The following is a 16,790-nucleotide window of genomic DNA, read 5'->3' on the forward strand; positions in this document are numbered from 1 at the left end:
TTCTAGACACCCCACCATTGTTTGAATAGAAAAGTTCTCTGTTATTAGAATTAACCCGTGTTAAACTTGATTAAATCGACGTGTGAGCTTTATATTTTATCTGTGATGAATGTAAGCATGCAAGCTTGGCAATTGGAGAAATTTAAAAGCAAACCCATCCATCCATCCGCAGGTATTGGGCACCGAGTCAAATTAGTCTGCTGTGCCTAATCTTATCAAATAAAAACAGCAATTACTTTATATATATATCTATACTTTTAATTGATATCCTTATAATTTCACATTTTTCATTTCTAAAATATAATTCATTCATTCTTATCGTTAAGATAAGATATTGACCTCCATTCGCTATTCAAAACACGGCAAATACATATATATCAACCTAACTTTAAACTAAACAGTAAACATCGCACAGTGTACTTTATTGATTTTTCTAAAAATATAAATCAGAGAGAGGAAAAGGAAGAATATAAGGAATTGACAAACAATAATCCAATTTGGTAAACTCCTTATCTCCTTAAATTTCTTGGGTGAGGGCCACAAATGACCCAATTTAACAGCTTTACCTGAAAAAGTAGGTGAAAATCAATGCTATCGAAATCACATTATGTTGCCAACTAAAATTAATCTACTTTTTGTAAACATAAAAACTATATCTTATAAAAAATGCTGGCTCAAATTCCTTTGTTAAATATTAGAAATTTGTTACTTACAATCTGTAAAAATATTTTATTTTTAATTAACTTTAAAAATGAATATTAGGATTTTTCTGGACCACCAGGTAAAAGCTTGAGCGAATTAATAAGCATTGATGATCATCATTAATGACCATTAGTTTCTCACAGCTGCAATTACCGCTGATCCAACCAAATGAAAGCGTCTAAAATCTTCACATAAAAGATGAACTACAGTGTATGCAAACATATTCTTCAGTTTTTCAATTCTATTATTCAGTAAATATCTTAGGATTAGTCGAAAAAAATAAAATACTGGCTGCTGAATGTTTTTTAAGATAAAGTAAAACACAAGCATTAAGCCGCAACAATCCATTTGCAAACATATTCACACAACACCAGCATCATATCCACAAACACAACAGCATCATCGATTTCGATTCGCTGGCTTTTCAACAGTGAATCGAAAAAGAGGGAAATAATCGAAGGGAAATATCTCTGAATGGTGACATCTAAAAAGGAAGAATTAACAAAAACAAAGTTGGAAGAGACGACAATTGAATGCTCCTAAACGACAATACTCAAGCAGGCGTGGGATTCTCGGGAGGGGAAGCCCTCCAGACAATGTCTTTAAGAGCAGGACGAAGCTCCTTACTGCAGAACTGGTTATACTCCAAGGTATCACCATTATCCTTCTTAACCTCAACCACCAAAAACGACGGCGTAACGGCGTAAATATCCGCAGCAATAGCCAATTTCCCTTTACGCCCTCGCTCTTGACCCTGCAACCTCACCTTAGTGTCGCTCTTCTTAACGTCGAATTTCACCGCCTTCGCCACCTCCTCCAACCTCGAAATCACGCTGCTTGCAGGCCTCGTCGTTGCGAACCTCATCTCCTCTTTCTCTTCTCTCTTCTTCTCCTCGAACAACGGCGACAAATCGAACCCCTCCGAAAGCGAAATTATGTGGAAAGCATTCATCGTCGACGGTTGCTGTTGCAGTTTCAGCTTCTCCTCCAAATCCAATTCAAATTCCATCTCATTTTTTCTCCTTTCCATCATGCTCTTTGGCACCGGTTTCTTAAACCACGATGAGTCCATAATCTTCGAAATCGTGATTCGGGTATTCGGGTTCGGGTCAAGCAACTTTGTAATTAAACGCCGCGCTTCAGATGAAAACCACGGTGGACATTTGAAGTCTCCTCTGTAAATTTTCTTATACATAGCCACCAGATTCTCATCTTGGAACGGTAGAAACCCTGCCAGAAGAACATAAAGAATGACTCCACAAGACCAAATATCAGCCTTAGCGCCGTCGTAGCCTTTTTTTCCGATGACCTCCGGCGCCACGTACGCCGGCGTGCCGCACGTGGTGTGCAACAAACCGTCGTGCCAGAGATGCTCCGAGAAGGTGCTGAGGCCGAAGTCGGTGACCTTGAGGTTCCCTTCTTCGTCGAGGAGGAGATTCTCCGGCTTGAGGTCGCGGTGGAAGACGCCGCGGCTGTGGCAGAAATCGACGGCGGAGATGAGTTGCTGGAAGTACAGTCTCGCAACTTCTTCCCTCAATCGACCCCTCGCGATCTTGTTGAAGAGTTCTCCGCCGCGAACGAGTTCCATGGCGATGTAGATCTTGGACTTGCTGGCCATGACTTCATGGAGCTGCACGATGTTGGGGTGCTTCACCATGTTCATGGCGGAGATCTCTCTCTTTATCTGCTCCATCATCCCAACCTTCATAACCTTCTCTTTCCCCACCACCTTCATGGCCACGCTCCTTCCGGTTTTGAGGTTCCGTGCGTGGTACACCTTCGCGAACGTTCCGTGTCCCAGTAACCGACCTAGCTCGTACTTCCCGTGGAGCAACGTGGAGTTAATTGCATCTTTGTCACCCATGGCAATGAAAATAATTAAAAACACTATAAGTAGCACTACAGATTCTTAAAAAACACACTGGGATTTTACTATACAGATAATTGGGTGAGAGAAAAGAGAGGTGGTGGATTGATTCTAGATTCTGGAATCCAGATTCTAGTTCACCCGTCTTCGACGTGTTTGCGGTGGCAATTTCTGCCGCCGATTCTGCGCTTGGCTTGGCCACCAATTTCACTTCTTTTGAGCCAAATACCTCTCATCTCTCTGTACTCATTCCCTGGTTCTTCCGGAACCGAGAAAAACACAACAATTATTGAACCTCTCACTACCTTGTTCCCTCTTTCTCTCTTTTGGTTCACCGCACTTGAGCTTTCTATTTATAGCGCTTTACGCTCGCCAGTTGAATTACCGTTTTGCCCCTGCTGTGAAACGGTGACGGACACGTGTCCCGATCGCGGAACGGGGTTGGGGATTTCGACGGGAATGTTTTACGCGCAGGGATGGTGACACGTGTAGGTCGGAGAGTGTTGAAATGGTAAAAAGGGTTGGTGTATGGAATGAGTGACGCAGAGAGAGGCTAAGAATCTTTGGTTTGCAACAAAAACAAAGATGTGACTTTGGTCCCCTCTTGACAGCGATCATACTCATCGATAAAGCATACCCACTCTCTAATATGAATCAATCATCTTATTACTCATTCAACTGGCAAATAAATTCTGCTAATCATTTCTAAAGACCTTTATTAACCTAGTTTCTCGGTTCATTAGTATAAATTTTAAATAAAATGTTAATACAAAATTAAAAAAGTTCATATTTAGTGAAATTGTTAACTATAATAGATATATAAATAGAAATGTTCATTATACAGGCACAAACATTAATTAGAAATATATAGGTCCGTGATTGTAAGATTGGGTAATTCAAAATGACTCCTTCCCGTATTATAAGGTCATTAATTTGAAGGTTAATTGAAAATCATGCGACTAGAAGGCAAGTTTTAACACCTAATCACTGCTAGAAATGATCTTTTATGTGTGGATTAGATTCGCCACTAGGGGATCCACCACTCCATCAAAACGTTAGACTGAATAATAATTTACTTGTGTCTTTGGATTTAGATAGTATATATTAATAACTAATTATGTTGAAAACAGTTTTTCATGTAAAGACGAAAGCACAGCTAAAAAGCTAAGAATATTAATTAAACGATACGTACGACCATAATGATAAATAATAATTCGTGTGAGCCAAAACTGGGATGATTATCCTATTTTTTGTTTTTTTTGTTTTTTTTGCAACTTTACAACAAGCTAGCATAATGTTACATCTCCTGCCACTGTACAAGGATAATATGAAGAGCATGGTGCATGGAAGACTTTTAATTAATAATTATAATTCATTAAATGCGAAGTGAAGTTTATATAAATTTTAATCAGTGTGTTTAAAATTGTGTTATAAAATATATGTTATTAACATCTTTTATATTACGAAATGATATATACTATAATGTTGTCAATAAAAACATGAAATTATGAACTTGGTAATGAAATGGTTATGAAGGTTTCATAATGATTATTTGATTGTGTACAAGGTCTTAATAGAATTAATTTCAATTACACCAAACTTAGAAATGGTAATGGTTGATGAGGGGGATAGCTAGGCATCTCCTACATATTTTCAAAAAGGTAGACACATATTCATAGCACACGAGACCCACAGATATGGGAATGAATAACATGCAACATGGGAGAAATGACATAGTAACTACCGAGAGCACATTGCACAATCATAAGTGTGCATATTCATTTTAAGAAGTACAAGGAACAATAGTCATGCCTATCTATATATAAATAAAAATTCCTCATAAATATTTATACTAATAAAACACCCATAGAGGGAAAGAGAAACACGATACTGCAAGTTGAGGTCGAATTTTAAATTATTATTAAATTTTTATCATATACTATAATGTAAAAAATATTAAACAAATACTTGATTAAATTATAGTGCCAAACTCATCCTTCATTCCACTTTTTCCTTTGTCTTATTATAGTTTAGCAAAAGGCAACTTGTCCAATTGCCAATTGCCAATTGCCAATTGCCAATTGCCAATTGCTTCTGTTATCTCTCTCTCTCTCTCTCTCTCTCTCTCTCTCCTCTTTCGTTGCTCAGTGCATGGGTCCATAGACATATCTCTCTCAACCTTTTTCTACGTTAGTTCATAGATGGAATATGCAAGACTAGTAGACTCAACACAGGGTTTCACTTTTCCCTTCTGATATGGCCAGCTCAGAAATTGATGACTGGACATGTCACATGTGCCAGTGGAAACCAAAGTTTTGGGTTCCAATTTCAAGTGGCTCTCTTTACTTTTCATTACACCCTGGCTCTGCATATACTTCCATTCAATTCATTTTTTCAATTTTTTATTTTGAATGTAACATTATCTTTGTTTCATATTATAACTTTTATACTTATTTACACTTTTTATTTTTTTAAAAATACATCACTTATTATATATTATTGTTCCTCTATTTTTTTCTTCTTCTAATAATGAAAACAAGAAGGTGAAAGGGAAAATAATGTATGGCGCATTGGGCTCGTGTATCATATATGGCTCCGTGCTATCAACTATATACTTCACTTCAAAAGTTGTAATCATTACGAATTTTTTTCAACTTACGTTTAATCAATTGTTCTTGTTATTTTCTCTATTATTTTGACATAATAATAATAATAATGAAAACTTATCGGTTATATATTAGCTTGAATTTTTCAAAAAGTATATACTTTCATTATTCATTAAGAACATATTCATTAATGACAATAAAGTTAGCTCATCTTATTAGTTTAATTATCTGCCTAACATAACTTGAAAATTAAGACCGTCTCGTATAGGTTTTTCGTAATGTCATTTTATTTTATTTTTTATTTTAAGTTGATAAGTTGGTCTAATTTAAATATATATTTTTCATAACTATTAATCAACTTTTTTTATTACTTGAGAACTTTAGAAGATACCGGACATAATTTTATTCTTATACGAATAACAATTATTTTTTACTCTTCAATTTACATAGGAGATATAACTTTCTCACCTTTATTTTGGCAAGATACAACATTAGATACGGGAACTTACACACAAATATGATCATCTAAATCTAGCCTCAAACACTGAAGTCCTTTAAGTATTTAGCTACTTGAGCATCATAGTGTTTTATAGGCAAACCACAACCTTGATATTGTGGAAGCAAATCGTCAATGGCAATCAATCGATAGAAGCACAATGAGTCGGAACAACAACAGGAGCAATTTGGTTAATTAGGTATCTAATTACCTATATTTCGGATAAGGACATTGATGCTGTCTGTGGAAAATGGTAAATCTGAACTATTACATCATCATGATTTATATAGGAAGAATTAATACCATCCCATAGAAATAAGTCAATAGAATGGGGGTTAATTAGCCTTACTGGTGAAGGAGGGATTGAGATAAACAAAGCCCTAAATAATATAGACAGGAATCAGACTCCATCTCTCACGACCCAAGATGAAGAGGTTAACTCACCATCTAACAATAATATTTAAAAGGCTCAAGAGGGAGAGAGAAATTAAAATCAAAGAAAAGAATCAAACCTTCAATTTTTTTATTTTTTAGTTTTTGCCAACAACAATATTAGGAATTACAACGTCCTTTCCATAAGAGTTCCCAACATGAAAAATAATAAGTTTTAAGTGAGTACCATGTTTCTTACTTTATGTATCCCTTTATAGATACATTACCCAATCGTACGTCACTTCTACTCTTTTGGTAATTTTAAAGGTTGTGTTGATGTCATGCAATTATTGGGAGAAATACACCTATTTGATGTGCAAGGTTTCCCCTAACATCATAGAAGGTGGATTGCCAATGGTTTTCGACATTACCACTAGATCAATTAACAATTAGGAAAACCTAGCAAGCAATTTTCTCCATCAATTATTATGAGTAAAGAACAATCACAATCATCCCATTTTAATTATCCTGAATTAGGCAAAAGCTAGATGAATCACTTCACAACGTCATGATCACCTTACACTTCATGATTAGTATCTTGTGACTGGGTCATTTGCTGTATTACTAGCCAAGAGACCTTTATCCTAAATACAATAACCTCAAAAATTTCGAGAAAGCTAAGGTCGAATTACTTGAGGAGTATAGTCACCACCGTATCAAATGAAAGGAACTCCAATTACTAAATCTCAATAAACCAGTAAGACTGGAGAACATTTATGGACTCAAGCTCTTGTTGAGCAGTAATAATAGACTAGCAACGCATTTATGTTTTGAAATTCTACATATTACTATTTTAATTTTAAGTATACACAATCAAACAAGTCTTCATGTCATATATAAAAGCTAGAAGTCCGAGTGGTTTAGGGTACCAAAAGAATATTATGCATTCTCTTTTCTTAATTAGCTCTAGTAAAACCATCATCATCATCAAGAACATTTGCCAAATAGATGAGTATAAGCATAGACACACCAATCTCAAAAATATCAAACCAACGACCCTTTTCATAATCACTAACATCACCCGATATCCCACCTTTGTTACATGTCAGCTGGGGGGGCAAATATTTTGAATTATTCTAGATCATATCTTAGCTCAATATCTGCACAGCTTAATCTAATTAATTAGCATACTTTTATTACTAAGATCCTTAGACGAGCCACAATTCCATTCTTAAGGATAATGCTTTTTTGCATTGTCATTTTCCTCATCTCACTAAGAGCTGTAACTTTTCTTATTTATTGGGAGATGACTTTCTCGCTTTCATTATTTTATCATATACAGTGTTATGTAATGGAGCATACCATCTAAGGATGATAATTCAAATCTAGCCTATAACTTTTTTTCTTAAATATTGATTTACCTCAACGTTAGAGTGTTTTATAAATACACCATCCCATCACCATCATTGATCATTAGAAATTAAGTCAAATTAAAATACCAACAAGAGAATAGTTGAGTTTATACTAGATATTTGTCAACCCAAATTTTAAAAAATAACATGGGTTAAACTTCATTTGCTCTAAACTTTCAAATAACTTAGTCATGATGACGATCTGCATAATGTAGGCTTATTTTAATATCGAGGTGAATATATAAAAGATTTTAATTACAATTTTAGTCTTTAATTTAAATTATGTTTTATGGCATTTAATTTTTAAAAAACTATTATTAAGGGTATGTTTATTTTCCTTTTTAAAAATATTTTATCATTAAAAATAAAATGTAATACAAATTTATATTTTTAGTTTTAAAATTACGCAAATATGATCCTTTTATCGATTTTTTCTACTCTAAATTGTGAAATTATAATTTTTCTATTCAAACGATTGAAAGTTTACGATGGATTTATCACGTGAAATAATTTTAAAGGTCTTATCAATTCAATTTATAAAAATGTTAGAATAAAAATAAATTTTTGTAAGTAGGAGAAAAAATAAAAATTACCAATTTTTTATTTTTAAAATTATAAATATTTTCTAATTAAATAAAAAAACTACACCTATTTCAAAGAAACGAGACAATAAAAAAAAATTACAATTATACAAAACACGAGTCTAAAAATTGAACTATATCAAAAAAAGAATAATGTAATTTTTTTTCTGGATTATGATGACTTTGAAATGGTTAATGTTAATATTCTTGTGGTGAAGATAAACCTGAATCTAAAAATGGATCGATATTGAAAAATGAATACTTGTATGTGTTCTTTTGAGTTTTCAAAATAATTTAGCTAACAAGCACGCGCGCTGCTTTAATTTAATTTCCAAATACATGAATTTGATCAAATAAGACAGAGACACTTTGTCAGGACAAAATATATTAATATATGAAGACAGAGACCTATGTGAGCCGGTTTCTTCTGGTTCAGGTCTTTTTCTCAACTCAATACATCAATAATAACATAAACACATGCATGGTACGTGGTTCTACATATTCATGCCTGATTTTCTCCATTTGTCTTTCACTATTCATTTGTTTCCCTAAAAAAATGATATATCGTTTCATTATTAGAATTTTGTCCACACCATTTTTTGTCTGTGTTTTATTTCTCTTCTATTTTTCTGCTATTTCCTATTATTACTTCACTTTGCATGGCATGTAAAAAATTCTTATTTTGAGAATATAACACCTAATTAAAAACATATATATAAAACACGTAACGTATACCCATACATATAGTTAGGTTGAATTAAAAATATTAAATAGAAGAGTAATAGCAACAAAATTGTGGAGAAAAATAAAGGAGCTGTTTGTGCAAGGAAAAGAACAAGGAACTCTTTTCTACTTTGAGAACATTGATTTGTAAATTTTCTAATTGTAGAGTTTTTATATGTGTATAAAATAAGTATGTTATTAAAAAAAATTGATTTTGGTGTACTATTACAGTGTAAAATTTGTTTCTCAATCAATCAGTTAAAATATATTGTAAATATAATTTTTATCTTAATTATTACAGAAATCAAGAATTCTTGTTGATATGATAATTCATATATAATTGGGTGACAGTGTAGAAATTAATGTATTTAAAATAAATTTTTATAAAAATGTAACAAAATTTATGTGTTTTACAAAAATAGAATTGCTTAAATAAATGTTTGGTTTCAATAAAAGTTGCTAGATTTGAAATTGGTTTAACATATAATATTTAAAATAATTTAAAATAAAGAATTAAATTTATGTAACTTTTCTATCCCTACATAAAAATGTTATATTTAATTTTAGTCTAATTTTTTTTTCCTAATACATTAAGTAAATAAAAAATTAGTTATCATCATTATGATTAACCTTTATCTATTAAGTGTTGTATAAAATTCACAAGATGGACTATTTGACTCATTTATACTAGCTTGTGGTGAGTTAAAAAAAAAAAAAGCCTAGATTCAATGCCTGACAGATGATGTCCTAGCCTAATAAAAGTTGAATTTTTGAAGAATTTTTGGTAGATTTTTTTTGTCGGGATGAGTTCAATTCAAATTTAATTAGATTTAACTCAAATGCGTGAATATAATTTATACTTAAAATTTAAAATTCAAGTCTTATATTCATAAATAAAAAGAAAAAAAAAATCAAGTCCTACTGTAACTATTTGAACTGTGCACCATTTTTTCAGTTCTACTGTTTAGTTGGCTAATAATAACTTAGCATTTTTTATATTTCAAGTAGTAAACATGCCTTTATCTTAATCAATACAATTTGATTACTATTTCACCCTTTCATTTTTTTTAATTAATTAATTTTTTAATTTATTAATCTTATTTATTAACTCTTAATGTTAAAAATAAAATATATTTTATTGATTAATGTGCAAGGAAGCTAGGAAAAAATTTGTGTTTTGATCTCAGTAATTTTCAAACTTTATAATAACTGAAAGTTATATAATTGTTTTCCTGAAACAGTGTATGGTTGTTGGATTCTTAAGAATTATTGGGTGTTATCACATTCATTAATCAGAATAAAAAAATTAGGAAAATTATGTTTGTGTTTTTGTTGGAAGGTGTAGATACAAGATGCGACACTAAAAAACAAATATCAATATGAAGGTATAATAAAAAAAACTAAATAGCTTTTACGAAACATGATATATTGGTGAAATGTTTCTGATTATTATAACTCAATATACTGATGAAAATGTTTTACTTTAATTTAATATAAAAATGAAACACAAGGACATGGGTACAAATTAATATTCAATCTGTCTCATAATTGAAGGAATCGTACTTCCACTTAGAAAACACATTGAAATTCTTCTTTATTTGAAAAAAACAACTAATTCATCTGAAAATTATTTTATTTTATGACTGCCCTTTTTCCTCACATTGTGACTAGAAATATTATTTTATTCTTCCAACTATCATTAAAATTCTCTTATTAATTTAGTCCTTTTTAATCATGCAAATATTTTCCTCAATCCGATAAATTATGATGAGTTAATTGGATGATTAAAATAATGTCAAAAAGTTTTTAAATCACTTATATATATATATATATATATATATATATATTTAAAGTTTAAAAAATTGAGATTGTTCTTTTATTGACAAGGGGATGAGGGAGAATCACATTCCAGTTATTGAGATTTTATCATATTCAAATGGATTTCGTGGCGGTGAAATGATTTGCAAATTATTTCCTTTTTTAATTTTCGAAGTTGGATGATCCAACCAAATTATATGTATCGGTCCCACAGCTAATAATACACTCCAAGAGGCTAAAATGTACACTATTTTTTCTAAAGAAAATCAATTATTTTTGTTTAAATTATCTCTAATATAGAAATTTTGTTTCTTGTGGAAACCATATTTTTTTCAAATATTCTTTCGGCCTATGCAGGAAACTGAAAGCCACAAACTTGAGATGAAGAAACTAAGATCAATTAAGATGCTACCATGTGGAATGATTCATTAATTGACCTGTTAGCTTGTCTTCATAGCTCATCTTCTTGCCAAATGATGAGGGCCAAGGTTTTGGTGTTTTCTTTCCTTTCAGTAACATCATGTTTAAGAAAGGTATCCATGTCCCCGAATTTTACATATAAACATTAATATAATTCTTGCAGCAACCATCTTGAGTAGTTCTATCGATACATAAATGAAGTCAAAGCTAAAGATGTCAATAGAATGTATTGCTGTTATGTTAAAATAGTACCTTGACATTACTTAAGCTGTCAGTAATAATACTATAATGATATCTTATGTTGTCACCTAAAAGATAAATGTATACACTATCCCATGCATGTTACAAGAGCTATAGCCTATTATGATATGATCATAGCAATTATTAGAAAGTTATATATTGTGACATACTCTAGAGGCAATAGACTGTATAAAGGCAATTGATATTTCAAATAACTAACAAGCTCAATTACGTCATTTTTAAACCAAAATAATTACAATTGCACACGTATTACCCCATGTTTAGACTGAGAGATAGAGTCAACTATTTTAATATTTCCATCATTAATATATGCATGATTTGAATATTAGATAATGCCTTCAATGATTATTTTTCGTCTAAGGTTGGAAATTATAAAATACTTAAAATTCAAAGAATTGAAGATTATTATTCTCTAATTGTTATCTTCTAAAGATAATGACCCTTTCAAAACCCACATGTCTAAAGCAAATTGAAGTCTACCCTTTATGTTTCTTCACCTTTGCTGCTTGACATACGATCACAGTCGCTAACTATCATCCTTATGTCATACACATTTTCTTCCACGTAATTAAGTTACACCCACATATTTATATTCAATTAGCGTTAGATGTTCATCTCTTCCAATGTTTCATTACTTTCATTCTTAACCAATTATTATTATCATTAGCACTCACCTTGTGAAATGGGTTGATTTTTTGTTTTAATTAACAATGACATTTATATATGAATTTGATTTCTTTTGTTTTTTCATAACATTACACGTAATTTATCATCTTTCTTTTCACTTTCAAGTAATCTCTGATCATTTAATACTTATATTTTTTAACACTACAAGTTATCCAATGGATTCGCTTTTGTTCGTTGCTTCTTCAAATGTGACTCTTCTCCAGGACACCATCCACACCACAACTAACAATGTACGTGGCTTTTATTAAATTGCTAAAATTAGGAAGTAACTAAATAATGGAACCATATACTATGCACATTTGGGTCAGAAACACCAAAGCCAAGTTCTAGGAAGATAGTCACTAGTCACCGGATATAATGGAAATCATGCTCAGAATGGTTACGTAAATAATAACCTTGTCCCCTCAGCCTGCACATTCCACGCAACACTCTTATGTGAGCCCCAAAATTCAATTATTTAAAACCATTAATCATCTTATAAAAAGCTTTCAATTTTACTTTTATTTATAAATATTTATAATCAATTTCCAAATAACTATTCAAATCCATTTCTGTTAAATTGCTGTCTGTTTTGTGGTTTGCCTCTTTTTTATGAAAAGAAGGATTTACAATTGTTTTAATTAGGAATGATTACAAAGATCTCTTCCGGGCTTAAGAGTTAAGACAATAAGACTTTACTTTTTATTTGAAAATTACACCTATCTTTTTTACATCATTAATTTACTTTGGTATTTTTTAAAATACTATTTGCATGATGCATATATATTTAAAAAACTACAGTGTTATATATTATGCAAAAGTAATATATGAAATAAGAAATATTAACAAAATCCACTTTCTTTAAGGTGTTGTTTAAGAAAGAGGGTTTTAGAGAGGAGGGCATAAATTTATATTTTAAAAATATATTTAAAATTAATATTTTTTTAAAATAAAAAATATAAATTAAAATATTAACAAAAATTTAATGGATTAATAATATATTTATCATCATAAATAATGTATAATTCTTTTAATTTAAAATTAAAAAATATACCCTCTCCTCTCTTCCCTTCCAAAACTCCCCTCCCAAACATACTCTAAATTATTGTCTTTTTTTTTCTCCCTAAAACAAAATATTTAATGTTTATTAATTAAAAATAATCAAATTGACCTCCTTTGAGTTTAGCAATAATTATACAAAGACTTTATTTGATTCATAATGTACATGAATCTCTTTATCGCTAATTATATAGCCCACACATAAAAGAGAAATATATGCAATTTTTAAAAATGAATGAATCTCATTGTGTAAGAATAATAACTAAAATAAGAGAAATATTTTTATAGAAAAAAAGTAGATGTATTTTTTTTAATTAAATAGAGTTTATATATATAACTACAACCAACCTTAAGGAAGTTCATCACAATTAACTTTATTAACTATGTTTGACCTAATTCTAAGGAGTTAGTCAAACAATGTATAGATATTATGACCTTATATTTGATAAGCCACAATTTTAAGCCTCACACATATTTAAGGTAAAATAAATATAAATTTTGTATAAATATTTTTGAAGTACAATTTTTTTCTTAAAATAGAATACTATTCTCTCTCCTTAAAATTTTAATAATAAAGAGTATATCTATTTGAACCAAATATGTACAAATATGCCTTATCCACAGTCACTTCACAGTTCTTAACATACATGCTGCAATAATCCTTGAAGAGAGTTGTTACCACCACAAAATAAATGAGTGATACCAAAGTCAAAAATAACTCGAGCCAAAAAAGACCCAAAACATAATAATATACCACACCTATTTTAGAGGAACAAGGAAGTGATGGCATGAATTTAATGGTGAATTATTGCACTTTTGCTCATGTTTTGATTCGGTTTCTCATGATTGCACCACCCTGCTTCATCTTCACTCTCTTCTTCACCTTGTCTTTTACTCTGTTTTTCTTATCATTTTCTAAGGGCGTTAAGTGGCCATGAAGGGCTCTCCTACAATGGTATCTGAATCACCAAGTCACATCATGGGTACCATCGTGTTACTCAGATTTTTCAAATGGGTATGAAGATTTGGGCCACTTTGATAATAATTCACATCGCACGGTCCCAATCACTTCACTTTCATTCATTCATTCAAAACGATGACTTGTCGCGAATGTTAACGACTCTTAACGGAACATTTGCCAGGTGTTTTGATTCTACCCGTAACACTTGTAAAACATTCCCATAATCTCGTTTTAGAGGTGAATCCATGAAAGCTACAATCAATATTATTATTAAATCAAAAGTTTCATGTGACTACCGTAGAATACATCCATTTTTTATTAATAATGTACAAACAAAATACTTTTGTTCTTTCAGATAAGCTATCGAATTTTGGCCATTCAATTTCAACTGTCTCGGTTAACAGTTTTAATCCTGTATAGTTGCTTTTTCATGATTTATTCTTGATGTTTTAACATTGGTGACAATAGTTTAATGAATAGTTTGTTCTAATGATGTTCAAATAAAATTGACATAAGTGTAACATTTTAATAATATTGCAAAAGCTTACATAGCATTCTTAAATAATTTGAAATTTTACATGACCACTTCATATTATAGGGAGAATTGAAAGGCATGGAGAAGATTATATATAAAGTGTGCTGTTTTTCTTCATATAGTTAAAGGTGAAAGTAAAGGTAGTTTTGATTTGTAAGGAATCAAAGTATCACTATACATCACTATCTTGGCACGTGACATGGCACGAGGTGGACACCAATGTATTCACATGGACCCTAAAAGAAGACAAACTCTTGATTGTCACAAAGCTTCAACCATCCAGGTTGGTATCTTTAGCAATCATCAAGTTTTTTATTAATTACTCATTTAATTAGCCTAAGAATGAGCAATCGCCAAGTATTTTATTAAAAAATGTTTATTTTAATTTTTGAAGCTAATTTTGAGTCATTGAAAGTCACAGTTCTTTTAATTAAAAAATATTTATTTGATTAAAAATATGATAAATAATATTTTTTAAAAATTAAAATCAATCTTAAAAAAAGGAATTAATGAATTTATTTTATTAATTAATCATTTAGTTAGCCCGAGGAAAAACAAACTTTTTATACAAGTTACCAAGAAGAAAATAAAGGACCTTGTTAGTTGGTGTTAAGGCATTAATTTCAAAATTATTCTTTTTTGTTAACATCAATCCTTAAAATAAAATTTAAATCATTAATAATGATAAAAGTTTATTTAAAAGAAAAGTACTTATTATTCTTTTGTAATTTCAATATAGCACATATTTTTTGTTGCTTAAATTTAGTCTAAAGAATTGTAACAAAATCGAATAAATGATAAATAAATTTTTATTAAAATTATTAAAAAAAATTATTAATAGTATTTTTAATAATTTTTAAACTAATATTCTAATATTGGCCCAAAACAAAATGAAGAATTAGGTTAGTAATGACTCACCAAAAAAGGAATTCAAAAATAACCCACCGAAAAAGGTTAGCGGTGAGTTTAATTATTACAAGCTTTCGTAATTACAATTGCAAGGTCATAATTGGATATTTCCTCTATTTTAAATTATTAGATCTATATATATCTTTAAATTAATTATTCTTTCAATAATATAATAGTTCTTTTTTCACTAAAGTATTTTATTAGAATCGACTTTTGTGGCTCGTTTGGTATATGTACAGGGGAGAAAGTAGTGAAAATTTCAAATGTTATATTTCAATAAAATCTTACTGAATAAATTGATTAATGTATTTATAACCTTAATCTTCAATCCATAGCAAATATAATGATAATCAAGAACATTAATTTTGACATCAACATCTGCAGTATTAAAAGTTAGCATATTTTGCATCCATTTGAAGTATGATAATTGTGAGTAAATGTTATATTTTCGAATGTCTAGAGTCTATGGAGGAGCTCATAAATACTGGCACATGGTTCACTCTCTTAAACTTTGTGATCAGTTCGGTCCAATGCTCCATGACGTTGATATTTGACAGAATCAATTGGTTTATATGACGTAAAAATGGCACAATACGGAAATTATGCAAAATCTGGGTTCAATATGCCTCAGAGAAGGGTCAAGAAAGCATGTGAAAGTCACTTTCCATTACAACATTAGAATCTGCATCTTTGGCTTTCTGTGTTCATTCACATGTATGCCGAAAAGTCCCTTTTTCTGTTTAGTGCATATTTTTAATCTACAAATGGCAAAATCCTTCTCTACTGTCCTGAAAGGTAATATGAAGAAGCCTACGTATAAACTATTTTAAACACACTTCATGCAATTCATTAATTTAAAGAATATATATCAATGTATAAGTAAGTGCTTTAAAATTCTAAAAATCTCACCATCACAAAAAAAATAATAAAAATGTATTGCTAGCATTTCTGAAGGTAATATCCCAAACATGAATGTTTCAACTTTGCATTAGGAGCAACAGTTATATCCAAATCCCTTTTGTCTAATTGAATCTCATAAGTGAATGGTTTCAACAGCAGACTGAAATTGTAATCCTACATATTGATTCCTTTGAATTGTTGTTTTTGGACCGAAATCTGATCATTCAAGTTTTAAAATAATGAATATCCAATTAACATTTTCAAATACCACTTAATTTAAAAATATACTAATCTTATGGCAACCATAGTAGAAGATTATATGAAAATAAAATAAAAATATATTTAAAATCAAATCAAATAAATGGCATTGGTCTCCATTTACATTTAAAAAGATAGTGATAAAAGTAAGAGTAATCTAGTAATAAAAATTTTAAAAAAATAGAAATGTAGTGCAAATTAAAAGGAAAAAAAAAACTAGGTTTTTTTTTATGGGTCTAGAAAT

At 30.4% G+C, this 16,790-nt stretch overlaps 1 protein-coding gene across 2 annotated transcripts; it reads right to left on the reverse strand.

The window, feature by feature from the left end:
• Window positions 1–933: 933 nt before the first annotated feature.
• On the reverse strand, window positions 934–2,891 carry LOC113868367 (CBL-interacting serine/threonine-protein kinase 6-like). Of its 2 annotated transcripts, XM_027503847.1 has the most exons (2): window positions 1,708–2,890; window positions 1,087–1,575 (listed from the first exon to the last, which is right to left on the reverse strand). In XM_027503847.1, exons 1-2 carry the CDS (start codon window positions 2,564–2,566, stop codon window positions 1,256–1,258), a joined length of 1,179 nt encoding a protein of 392 aa, XP_027359648.1. In that variant the 5' UTR covers window positions 2,567–2,890; the 3' UTR covers window positions 1,087–1,255. The 2 variants fall into 2 exon arrangements, with proteins under 2 accessions (XP_027359638.1, XP_027359648.1); XM_027503837.1 differs by having other exon boundaries at window positions 934–2,891.
• Window positions 2,892–16,790: the final 13,899 nt, after the last annotated feature.

The sequence above is a fragment of the Abrus precatorius genome, unplaced genomic scaffold, assembly GCF_003935025.1.
Source record: "Abrus precatorius isolate BTA unplaced genomic scaffold, Abrus_2018 Scaffold10, whole genome shotgun sequence".
Classification (NCBI taxonomy): Eukaryota; Viridiplantae; Streptophyta; class Magnoliopsida; order Fabales; family Fabaceae; genus Abrus; species Abrus precatorius.

Excerpts from the sequence above, each read along its gene's own strand:
- LOC113868367 (XM_027503837.1), bottom strand. The coding sequence starts at position 2,566 with ATGGGTGACAAAGATGCAATTAACTCCACGTTGCTCCACGGGAAGTAC.